Source organism: Perca flavescens, chromosome 13 (assembly GCF_004354835.1).
Source record: "Perca flavescens isolate YP-PL-M2 chromosome 13, PFLA_1.0, whole genome shotgun sequence".
In the NCBI taxonomy this organism is placed as follows: Eukaryota; Metazoa; Chordata; class Actinopteri; order Perciformes; family Percidae; genus Perca; species Perca flavescens.
In genome coordinates this window covers 26,766,883-26,780,080 of record NC_041343.1, presented here as the reverse complement: position 1 = coordinate 26,780,080, position 13,198 = coordinate 26,766,883, and the positions used below count along the sequence as shown (strand labels likewise).

At 40.1% G+C, this 13,198-nt stretch overlaps 2 protein-coding genes across 2 annotated transcripts in view; one reads left to right on the top strand and one right to left on the bottom strand.

The window, feature by feature from the left end:
• Window positions 1-1,863: 1,863 nt before the first annotated feature.
• plekhb1 (pleckstrin homology domain containing B1) lies at window positions 1,864-9,407 on the bottom strand. Its single transcript, XM_028594562.1, has 6 exons — window positions 9,293-9,407; window positions 7,114-7,266; window positions 5,745-5,847; window positions 5,614-5,653; window positions 5,438-5,528; window positions 1,864-2,322 (listed from the first exon to the last, which is right to left on the bottom strand). The coding sequence occupies exons 1-6, from the start codon at window positions 9,405-9,407 to the stop codon at window positions 2,189-2,191; spliced, it is 636 nt and encodes a 211-aa protein (XP_028450363.1). The 3' UTR covers window positions 1,864-2,188.
• LOC114566607 (tubulin-specific chaperone cofactor E-like protein) overlaps window positions 4,480-13,198 on the top strand; it is a 25,402-nt gene continuing 16,683 nt past the window's right edge. Inside the window, exon 1 of the mRNA XM_028595187.1 lies at window positions 4,480-4,636. The gene's annotated coding sequence lies outside the window, so the exon portion shown is untranslated. The remainder of the gene's footprint in view (window positions 4,637-13,198) is intronic.

The following is a 13,198-nucleotide window of genomic DNA, read 5'->3' as shown; positions in this document are numbered from 1 at the left end:
GGTTGTCTGTGGTTTGGTTCTATAATCGTACAATGAAAACTACAACAATGTATTGAATTTGAAAGGAACCTTGGAAAAAAAGATAATCTTAACTCAAGGTCCACTTACACGCTTTGTCTGGAGCTTTCAAGCCCCATTTTTGTCATGGATCAGCAGAATGAGGATGCCCGGAAGCTTCTCATGATGGCTGAAATAGTTAAACATTGAAGTTTAGCGTCCAGCGTCCAGTTATTACCTCTTTCCTGAGCTTTCAACCGTATCACACACGTCTTCTTCAGCACATGTAACCTGCTTAGCCAGCACAGACGAGCTGTGTTCGAAACCGTTCCCTGTGACGGAAATAGTGCACTATATAGTGTGTTCGCAATTTTGTAGTTGTGATCGAATTCTTCCTGGTTAATATAATTCACTATACAGTTCACTATAAAATACCCTCAATGCACTGCTAATTTAAGTGTACATACGATAATTGACATATATAAAATGGACCAACAGATCCCGTTGCTCTGGATGGAGACCAGTGAAGTCTATTAGAAGCACTTTTCCGGTGATGGCTGAGCGTTACTGAGCAGCTTCCAACTGAGCTTGAAGACGTAGATGTGACGTGAGCAACTTGTCTGAAAGTTGTAATTCTTCTGGTAGCTGTGCCAAGAGAAACCTCAATCATTCCCAATCTTACAGAGACGGAGAGCGTAGGTATATGTAAGGAGATAACATGGGCACAGGCTAATTATTGCTAACTAAAATGCTAGTTAACTTAAACAGCTAACGTGAGTCGAAACTGCCTGTGAGCTTCTCCTGTATTATACGGTAATTTCTCTACTGTGCGACAGTAAGTTGCGTGGTTATGACACAATCGTTAGCCTATTTTTACAGAAACGTCTGCTACGGAGCCATAACATACAAGCCATACAAGGTAATGGAGCCTTTTATACACTGTTGTGTTTCTTTAGAAATAAACATTGGACAAATAAAGTCTTTAAACGCTTCAGATGTAAAGTTATTCGCTGTCAAAGTGGCGCCAAAATGAATGGCAGTCAGTGGAATGCTAAAGGGAGGTGATGGCTTGGTAGCATCAAAATGGCGCCATAGGAGCTGCGCGTTCCAAGGAGAAGCTTACCCTCTTGCATATAATGAACCCTACATTTGTCTCCCGTATACCACAATGCAACGCGGTCATGTTTTCCCGCCGGAGAAGAAGAAGCAGAAGCACCCGCGAAAACTGAAAAGGAAAAATGGAGCGGACTTTCATTTCTAAACATTGAAAATGTAACATGCAACATACATACAACTTTTTACTATTCTCCTGAGTGCTCGGTTTGTTTCAGTGACGTATTATAAGTCCTTTTGTTACGGTTTGTTTACATGATGCTGGGTGCGCCCGCCTCAGTCACACAAATAACCGGCGCCTCCACTGACACATATGATATTTCTAGTGAGTGCCCGAAATCTTGTTTGGCCGTTCCCTATACATAGTATATATAGTTCACTATTTAATAAACACTAGGGAATAGTGAGTGAGTGAATGAGGGAACGGTTTTGAACACAGCTTAGAAGTCCCAAAAAGGCTATGGAGGAAATCATAACAGTTGCAGAGCTTGTGTGTCAACAGATCTACTCTATCTCCATGGCAACTGACAAAGCTCCATCCACTGATGAAGACCTTGTAATATGGTTGACAGCTCGGTTAAAAAGTTGGTCGACCCTGAGTTGGGATTGTTTTATCAAACTAGATCAATAGAGCAACAACAAAAAATTATATTCATGGTTTATTAGTTGTATGCAACCAAACAATGATTTTAGATTACCATCCCTAATTATATTTTAATACATCAATTTATTTTCAAGTACATGCTACACTTTTACCAATCTCTTAGGTGTAAAATTCAGGCAGCAGATTAAAGAACATTCAGATACAAAATTGACTTCCTGGCGTTTGCAAATGCTCATGAGTAGATTCCGTGTGCTATACAAGCAGGAATAACACATAAATACATAGTGCTTTTCAGCTTCTTAAGTCTTATACGCAAACATGCACATATGAATAAAAACAGAACAAGACGTGATTTGAAAAGAGATGCTACATGGGAGATGGGGTGGGGGCTTTCTACACATGCTCATGTCAGGCTCCCAGTCCGTGGTGACAAACATGCCGTGCACGGTGTTGTCATGTCAGTAATGGAGATCATCAGCAGAAAAAGATGGGCATCCAAAGGAAGGATCGCATGGCTGTCCCTGCTGCCATGCCTGCCAGTAATCCCAGTGCTAGATGCTCCGCCACTCCATTAAATGGGTCCCTTTGAACAACCACCTGGTGGGTTCCTTAGAGAAAAGACAGAGGGAAGACACATTTAATGTTTACGGTCAACTTGTTGGCTGATCCCTGCTTGGCAAATCAGAGTAAAGGAGGTGTTTAACTCTGATTCAGAACAGCAGAAAAATTCTGCTTTTACCATTAACAATCCTACATTAATGAAATGTAAATGTACACTGATTATAAGGTGGCTCCGGCATTGTTACTTCATCTTGTGACAGTGTCTTATATACTTTTATTATTTCAGTTGATATTCTATGATACATATTCCTAAATAAAGATGTGTTAAAAGATTACCACAAATGTACACACAACAAACCTTAGAAGGTCAGTTAGCAGGTTGAAATCAAAGATGTACAAGCAGGAGGAGGCATTGCCTAATGATTAATATCACACTTAATAAAATGCCATCTGTTTTCAAAGGACTCATTTGGATTTTGGCTCTCTAATATTGCTGTTAGTATTGTAGCTTGACATAGGTAAAACACATTTTTTAATAAATAAAAGGTTGCTTTATATTCAGAGGTGTCAAGTAACGAAGTACAAATACTTCGTTACCTTACTTAAGTAGAAATTTTGGGTATCTATACTTTACTGGAGTAATTATTTTACAGCATACTTTTTACTTCTACTCCTTACATTTTCAAGCAATTATCTGTACTTTCTACTCCTTACATTTTAAAAATAGCCTCGTTACTCATATTTCAGTTCGGCTTGTTTTCATTCCAGCTCGTCAATCATCGTTCAAAAAAACACACACAAAAAAAACCTATCCAAATCGCTCCATCCGGAGAGAGTGAATTTGATTGTGGTTGGATGAGAAGTATAAACATAGCTATTCCGACACCCTATTGGTTTGTACGCGATCCATAACACCTGTACAGACCCGGTGCTAATACGCCACCGGTGCCTTAACGACCGTTATCTACCGGACAGAATAGCAACACGGATTTCGGTGCCTTAGGTGCCTGCGCGATGCTCCGAAAACGGACGTTAGAGGGAACTGAACATCGCCGCACGGGACGCTAGTCAACACTACAGTTGGAAGCAGGTTAGCCTAGCGTTAGCTAGAAGATGGAGTAAACATGATAAAATGCTGAGAGCTAAACGGTGTAAAAGTGTGTCTATATTTCACTGGAGAGGAGTCTGACACCAGACTGTAGCTGCCGTTGTCTGAAAAACACAGAAGAGATGTAGCCTACGTGTCACCTTTTTTCAGCCCTTCTGAGTTTGCAGGTATGATTTTAATATAACATTATTATAGTCATATGATTTTGTCCCGCGTTTTAGAGTTAAGCTGTTGTCCTTAATGGCATTTCCCCCCCTTACATCAGGGGTCATCAACGTTTTTTAAGCCAAGGACCCCTTAACTTAAAGTGAGATGTAGCAGGGACCCCCAACATATTGTATGAAATTATGTTGCATATTAAACTGGGCCTACAATAACTGTTAGGGTAACCTAAAGCCTTCTTACATACCTTTTGTCATAAGCTATTAAAATATTAATTGTTGGCATGATTTTACAAATCATATTTTAATGTTACATACTGTATGTGACATACTGTATGTGGCATAGTAAATCTAGGATTAACTGTATCTGTGGGCTGATATCTTAGTGACTACCTTACCTATAGGCCAGTAAGCATATAATCAGTGGGAATTTATATTTGCTAATAATATGTTGGAATTATGTTAAGGCATTTTATTTTATTTTTTTAAAGACTCAAAAATGTACAATAATTTGGAGGCCCCCTGCAATGACTCTGAGGACCCCTGGTTGAAGATCTCTGCCTTACATTACTTTTACTTTTATACTTTAAGTAGTTTTGAAACCAGTACTTTTACACTTTTACTTAAGTAAAAAGCTTGAGTTGATACTTCAACTTCTACAAAAGTCTTTTCAAACCCTAGTATCTATACTTCTACTTGAGTAATGAATGTGAATACTTTTGACACCTCTGTTTATATTACTTTATCAATTACTGATTTAACGCACCGCCCGGCGAAGTGACACAAATCGAACGCTCCGCAGTTTAATTAGGCTGCGCGCCCAGCAGGTGTGTGTGTGTGTGTGTGTGTGTGTGTGTGTGTGTGTGTGTGTGTGTGTGTGTGTGTGTGTGTGTGTGTGTGTGTGTGTGTGTGTGTGTGTGTGGGGAAAGGGGGAAACGTGGCGGATACTGAAAAGGGTTGAAAAGTTTAAACGTGGTGGCCGAAAAGATGAAACAGAAACTGAAATTCAGATTATGTTGCGTTGTCATAATCGTCAGGAAGGTACTTAGGAGGAGGAGGACGAGGCAGCGGCAGCCAAGGATCCGCAGAGAGGTCAGTTTAGTGTATATGTTACGCTGCGTTTGGTAAACGCACCCGCTTGTTGGGTTTATATTGCTTATAATCCAACATGGTGTCTGTCTGGGTTATAGGACACTCTTTCTTTGTCGCTTGTGTATAATTAATACAGCAACACCCGCCATGGTGCTCATTGTTGAATGGCATGTGTTTTTTTTTTTTTAAGGAACACTGACTGTGAAACTGTTAACTTGTTGCATTCAGTTTACTAGAAACAAACAAATGTTTTTAAATCTTTTGTGTTTTTAATATTTGTGCAGTTAACTTCCAACACTACTTGGAAAAAAAAATGTGATGGGGAAATAGTGAAATCATTTTATTGTGGTGGTCTTAGAGCAGTCCAAATTGAATACATTTTGATATTTTGAGTCTATATGGCTGAATTGGCCTTTTGGGGGGGTGTAGCACTGCGTGATCTGTTTACCTATGCATTTACCTGTTATTTATAATTAATGTGTATTTATGCTTGAGTAAATAAAACCCCAATTAACAAAACTGGATCACAAAATAATAATATTTAAGAGAATCTGGTAGGCTATACAGCCTGATTCTGGAGATGAAACTGAGATTAGCTCTCATATTCACATTTTTATGTTCTGCTCCTTCAATAGTTGTTTGGTAAATTGCTACTTTTATTCTCAATTCTTATCATTTTAGTGCGGGTGATTTTCCTTTGGGGCTGGGGGAGGGGGGAAACAAACACAATCCTCCATGCAGTAAAAACCCTGTATTTTAAGGTTATCTTTTTTTGTGTCCTGCATCGCTATGGTAACTCACCTGGTCCTGCTCCAGGTGTGATGTAGACAGTATGGTGGCTGTTGATAGGGACAGCTTGGTAGGAGTCATCGTATGGGTCGTATGTGAACACCTACAGAAAGGAAAACTTTTAGCAAACCCCACTGAGAGTGAACACATCATGTTTCAGCTCTTACGGAGAACAGTGGATCACTTACCGGGTTTCTCCTGGTGTCAAGCAGAGTCAGTTTCCACGCTCTGAAAAATACATGAACAGGAATGAGGAACTGATGGATAGTTGTAGAGGGAGGCAGAGCAGACAAGACAGGAGTGAAGCGAGGGTACCTACATGGATTCATCTTCGCTGTTGGCACACAGGTTGACTGACGAGCCGCTTGCGAGCTGAACCACAATGAGATTCTCCCTGGGATTACTCTCTGGTGGAGTCACACCTATACAGTACAGCCCAAAAACAACTCATTCATGAGCATGTTAGTCTTCGGTCAGTCAAAACCTCAGACTAAGATGGAAGATCATGCATTAAGTGTACGTGTGTACAATTAAACACACCTAATTATCATTAAACTCCAATTCAACTCAAAGACAGAGAAACAAGTGGATGCTCATTTTTTTTATAAGATTTACAAAAATGAAAAAATATTTTCTAAGTGGGGAAAATAGTAGTCTCATGTCAATCAAACAGATTTTGGTGTTTATCATCATTACTTAATGAACAGACGGAACAAACAAGAAGAAGTAGTAGTAGAGTTTGAGACTTGAGGTTTTCACTTCCCGCAGTCTCAAGATAACAATACGCCAAGAATTCACCTGAACACACCTCCCTGTAAGACCAGCATGCCCATGGGCGTAAAGATGGGCGCAGGTGCATTTGCTATTTAAAGGACGTGGGCGCCGGACGGGAAATTGACAACTGCGTCGGTCTTAAACAAGCAAAAACACTTGCGTCGGGCTTTGCGCTGCGCCAGTTGCAAGATAGGGTCCCTAGACTCTAGCTCAGAGACTTGAGACTTGACTTGGATTCTAGCTCAGAGACTTGTGTGCATCTCTGGTAGGCCATTGTTAGCCTTCAGAAGAGCTTCAGTCATGTTGCCCTGTTTTAACACCATAAAAAGCTTTAGGGATGTATGGATCTGAGAATTGGGAGGCCACAAAAGGCTATTTTTGTGAAAACTGCTTTTCATTTTTCTTAAGTTGTATATATTGTTATCCTTGCAATAAAGACGTGTGGTGAAGGCACTGTATTTGTGCTGCAGGGCACATCTTGTTCTGTAAAATAGTAGCATACTGCCTGGCTGCTAACTGCCTCTGCAGAGCAATTGTCAAACAAAAGAAGTGTTCCAGTTCCATAATTAATAATTGAATGCAGTATATACTACATATTAACTATTTGGTAAACAGTGATCAACATTTTTCACCATTTTTTTTTGACATTTTTTAGACCAAACAACTAATCGATTAATCGAATGAAATTAATCATTTGTTGCAGCCCTAGTGGGTTTATACGTTTTTCGTTTTCATTTCATCATTCATTTGGTTTGTCACTAAATGACTACTAAATTGGGATTGTGACATTGTAAAAAAAAAAAAAAAAAAAGATTGTCGGTGCAGCTTTAAGATGAAAGTTTATGGGTTTGAGCAATGCTTGTTGTCTCAAAAGAATGTACCTGCCGAAAAGTCTAAATGTCAGCGCGCCTTACCTTCACATTCCAGGCCAGATCTGACATCTATGCATGTTGTCTTGAGGCAGATGCGATGCTCCAGGTCTCGCCTGCTGTCGGTCTTATAGAAGCAAAGACTCCCATCTATCCAAAGGTCACACCAGTTTAACTTCCAGCGTTTTAGGACCGAAGCTAGAGAAAAGACACATGTCACAGTGTACCATTAGAGTTTGTCTTTTAAGGGGCAATTAGTAAAAATATCAAATTTAGCACAAATTGAGGGTTGATAAAATAATTGAGTCAGTACTGTGATCAATCACGTTAATAGGTATGTAAGCAACTTTTACTATGATTTATTCCCTTCTTAAATCAAGCTAGCAAAGCTAACAACAAGTTCAAGGGGTGTTCATTTGTAAAACACCCTCCTACTGTAAGCCTTTATCTCAAAAACCAAATCTTGCGTGTTAGTTTTGTAATTGTGTTTCCCAGCAGATAAATCTCCATGGACTATCCTGGGTAAGCCACTTAAGGACATGGCCAGGGACAATTAATGGCATTAGAAGTTACAAAAGTTGGAATTTCACAACAGGTACAGGTTTCACTTCCTAGAAAATGCTCAGTATGTCTGAAGTCCAGTCGCGTCAGTCCACCTTAGACAAAAATATCTCTGAATGTATAATGAATGATAAACTTAAGGTGCGGTGTATTTTGTTTTTCATCTAAAATAAGATGTGAAAAAAAAAAATCTTAAAACCACACAAATATTAGCACATATTTCAGCGTGACAGATCAATCAGTTAATATAAGCTAATTAAAGAAATATCTGTATCGGCAAATATGTTAAGAATGTCAAGTCAGGTCAATGTATTATTTGCCCCGAGTGGGAAATTTGTGCAAGTATACAAACGCAGCATAACATAGAAACGTACAGCAGTTGATATAAACACATGCCCGGGGTGGCTTACACCTGTGCACAGTGGAGAATTGTCTCGAGTCGTTTTAAGCTCCTCTGGAACAGGCTTACGCGTCCGCCATAACCCCACATGGGCTATAAATAACATAATGAACATTGAATATTGTCACCTAGCAACATTCCCATTTCCAATGTAACATACATCACCACCATCAACAGAACATGACTCATCTCTATGACTCTGGCCATTGGCGTCACCATGCAAGATCATCTCTACAAATGTTATATTCTATACCTCCATTATTACTGTGCCATCATCATCTTTATTAAGGTAATTGACTTGTCAACAGCAGCAGTTACCTCCTCATCCATCAGCAGTTAGGGCATGAACGGAGACAGGGATGAAGGATTTCGGTCTTTCGTTTTTCGTGGCAATAGGGGGCGCCTACAGTGCTACAGCACCTGCATGTTGAATGTGTTTTTAAACTACTGAACTGTACGGCATTTCTCTCCTTAGTATCAACTTCAAGGTTGCCATATCCAGACTGATCTCATGAAGTGGCGTATGTATGTCACGCCAATTCGTATGCCGTTATTGGTATGTTATCAAGATGCATACTCACTTTTTAGCGTGTTTATCAATGCTGTTTGGCCTCCATTGAGTTACATTACCTTGCAATTGTGTGTGAATTGACACCGTAGTGAGTAGTATGAAAGGGCGAAAATCCGCGTAGGGAGGATTGGTAAAACACAGGTCTTTCACCCAGGAGAGCGGGGATCGCGTCCCACGTGTGGCGTTTACTTTGTGTCCGTTCCACGTTTCTTGCTTTCCTAAACCCAACCGGTTGTTCTTTTCCTAAACCCAACCGGTTGTTCTTTTCCTAAACCCAACCGGTTGTTCTTTTCCTAAACCCAACCCGTTTTAAATGAGATGGAGAAACTGAAAGTCCTCACATTGGAGAAATTGTAATTGTGCCTCATAACAGCCAAAGTTGTTAAAAAAAAAAGTTAAACTTCCGGTATGTACTCACTCTGTCTCCACAGCCAGCCTGACTTCAGAAGTGCCATGTCTCTCAGCTGTTGTCCCTGTTGTTGTTGTTGTTGTTTTTGTTGTTGTAGTAGTAGTAGTAATAATAATAATAATAATAATAATAATAAAGTAAAAACAAAAGGAGAAATTTCAATTTTGGCGTTTACAAGACTAAAAGATCCAGCCACTGGTTTTGAACTCCTCTGCCTCTGTTTATATTCCCTCCGTCCCACAGACAGTGAGCTACTGGTAGAATAATCTGGACTAAGGCTGACTCATGGGATCATTGTGGATTAGGAGAGGGTTTGGCCACTCCTTCTCGTCCTGTCTCATATCTTCCGCTTTCTTTTTGGACTGATTTCTCTTAGTGACTCTCACACCGTGTGCCATACCTAGTTTATATTGTTATAAAAGCGGTATTATAATACTCTTGTTAGATGCTTATACAGTACACTTGTGTGATGCAATGCATATATAATCGTTGAATTTAAATAACATGAGGATTAGCCTAATTGTCTCCATGTCAGTTATGAGAGTCTTCACGAGATGTCTGCAGGGCGGCGACCGGTGACTCACTGGTGACATAACTTCCTTTTTATAGCTCAGAGAAAACACTGGTCTTCTCCGTGTCAAAGCACCTGATTACGTATTTACAGGATTTCCTTTATTTAGAAGCTGTGTTTTCTTACATTGTCGGCAGTGAAGTAGCGGCCTAACTTGTGTAAGAGGCCCGTCAGGTGATCACGCACCAGCTGTGACGTCTTTTAAACTCCTCACTTTCTTCCAGCTACTGTGACAAACTAGGAAACCTGTCAAAGGCACCCACCTTTACTGTAGCTTTCCTCTCCCACAGTTTGAGTTTTTCCATGAAACCAGCCACTTTGTGACAATCCACAGATAAAATGTATTCACAGTATTGCACAGTCACATGTTTTATCAGTTGTGGTGTGTGTTTTGTCCATGTGGTCTACTGGGGGCAGTGCTGATCGTAGAGTCTGGCAGCAGCAGGCAGGGAAGACCTGCGGTATCTGTCCATGACGCAGCGCGGGTGCAGCAGCCGGTCACTGAAGGAGCTGTTCAGTGCTGACAGTGTCTTGCATGGGGTGGGAGGAGTCGTCCATCATGGAGGATACTTTTGCCGCTATCCTCCTGTCACCCGCCACCTCCACGGCGTCAAGGGGGCAACCAAGAAGAACAGAGCTGGCCTTCTTAATTATTATTTAATTATGTATTTTTTAAAAGAATAGGCTACGTTAAAACTGTATAAATACTACTAATCGATGAGTTGATCACAGGGGTCGAAAGTTACCAAGTACATTTACTCAAGTACTAATTAGTACAATTTGAGTTCCTTATTTTTCATATTATGAGCCCTAATATTTCTACTCCACTGCATGTATAGTTGTTACAATTGTTTTGTTTTTTTCTTTTTTTTTGACGAATGTTGTGACTTTTCAGATAATGAGGAAAAAAATGAAATAAAATTTAACTAGTGGTTTCCAACCTTTTTTGGCTACTGCAAAAAAAAAAAATTTGCTTTTGGCCCATTCTCACATTTCAGATGTTTATGATTCATTAGCAGTTTCCAACAGTAATACCTTCAACAGTAATACATTTCCCCTGTTAGCTTCTCAGGTGGTTTGATTTAAATAAGTGGTTATGGTCCAAAAAGGTAAATAAAAAAAAAAAATGATACAGTGTAAAAATTGATACAGATTTGTATTGCAGACTAAACTAAGTGGTTAAAATGGAGATCCACTTGAAAAAAAGTTATCAATATTTTTCATGTTTGCATTGCAAATCAAGGTCAATGAAGTTACCATATATGAGCACTTGCCCGTCTAGGGTGAACAAAAATTACCCAGAGTGAATTTTAAAAATATGTGAAAAACACACACAACCTGCAAGGAACATTTATTTAACTCACAAATTATTTGGTTGAAAAGTTGTGTTAAAAATTTGAGATTATTTGCATAGCATTTCTAAAAATCTGAATTGGCCTAATATTGACTAAAATCATATACCTTTTGCAGCTGTCTGCTCGGCTCTTTTATGGGGAGAGAGATACCGTTGTTGTTCCTGTAAACCCTGCCAGTGATGATGATAGCTCAGAGGAAGAAGACAACGATGTGGCAGATCCTGCCTTCCTTCCACGCACCCACAACCTGGACATTGATGGCCCTTCTGCCAAAAGGAAATGCATGGGGCCTGAAGTGGAGGTGCTTGTAGATGAGGACCTGGGCGAAAATGATGGTAAACAAGAGCTGGCACCAACAGCAAAAAGGCTCACCAACAAACAGGAGACAGAACCCCGGGAACCCTCTAGAAGAAGGTTGACCTGGACTGGGGTTCTGGCTTCCTTTTGTTGGTGGGCCTTTTTGCTGTTGGTGCCGGGTCTTGATTGTCATCCTTTTCGCCCAGGTCCTCATCTACAAGCACCTCCACTTCAGGCCCCATGCACTTCCTTTTGGCAGAAGGGCCATCAATGTCCAGGTTGTGGGTGCGTGGAAGGAAGTCAGGATCTGCCACATCGTTGTCTTCTTCCTCTGAGCTATCATCATCACTGGCAGGGTTTACGGGAACAACAACGGTATCCCTCTCCCCATAAAAGAGCGGAGCAGACAGCTGCAAAAGGAATATGCTTTTAAGTCAATATTAAGCCAAAGGAAAACAGCAACAGTGTAATTTAGATCTACTGGGAAAAAAAAGAGTATTGACATAGATTTTTCTGTTTTTATATGTTCTATTATAATTACTGGTAGCACCACTTATATTTACTCAGTTGTGTTTTATCACAAACCAATATTGAGTAATTAAAATGAATTCACACAGTACTAGGCCTCACACTAACAATAAGCACCTATGTATGCCATTTAACTATAATAAAAAACATACATTCATAGACATGTGTCTAAAAATGGACACTTGTGCCACTCATGCTAGTCTTAGGTGAACGGGGCATATGATCAAATATGATGCATTTAGATTTCAGCCCAACATTAAGCTAATTTCTAGAAATGCTGTGCAAATAACAACAATCTCAATCTTTAACACAACTATTCAACCAAATAATTTGTGAGTTACATCAACTTACCATGTTTAGTTATGATGTTATTACCATAGCTGTGGGAGAAGCCAAGTTCAAAAAAGCAATATTTATGATTTCTGCAAGATGGCTGAGTTTGAGGTGCTCCAGGCCACTGCTGATTGTTCAGATGCCATGATGTCAATATCTGTCAGATAGCTTGATCTCCCCTGATTGGCTGAGAGAAAACCACATGACTCCACAACTCCAAATGGAGGCAGGTGGAGGGCATTTTGAGTGTGTACGGAAGTGACTAAATATGGTTACTTGCCCCATAAAGTTAATGTTAATTTTTAACATAATATTGAGGAGGTGTCTCATAACTAAGGTATTGTTATACCTAGACTTTAAATAAATATAAATATATCTTTTAAAGTGGGATTAAACCTTGAAATAGGTTTCCAATTGGCTATGGGACACACTCCGGGGTCTGATCAACATCTGGAGGGCCACCCTCGGATGAAGGTGTACAGTGATAATGGCCAAAACACCTGATGACTCTGAGGTCCACTGCTGATGTGTCCTACAATTCACATTAAATCTTGATAAGATTGTGTTGAAGACGGACTGTCACTTAATAGGAAATAACCAGACTAGGACCCAGAGGGAATATTAAATGGCTTCTTGACCTGAACTTAAAGTGCTTTTTAGTCTAACCATAACCCTATGTTTTTTAACCTAACCATAACCAAGTGCTCTTTAGCCTAACCATAACCCAGGGTTTCTTAACCTAACCATAACCAAGTGCTTTGTAGCCTAACCATGGCTACATGTGGCATTTTTCACGCACAACCATTTCTAGGGTTTACAAAGAATGGTCTGAAAAAGTAAAAACATCCAGTATGCTGCAGTCCTGGGGGGTGAAAATGCCTCGTTGATGCTAGTGGTCAGAGGACAATGGGCAGAGTGATTCAAGCTGATAGATCAACTTTGACTCAAATAACCACTCATTACAACCGAGGTATGCAGCAAAGCATTTCTGAAGCCACAACACGCACAACCTTGAGGCGGATGGGCTACACCAGCAGAAGACCCCACCGGGTACCACTCATCTCCACTAAAAATAGGAAAATGAGGCTACAATTTGAACAAGCTC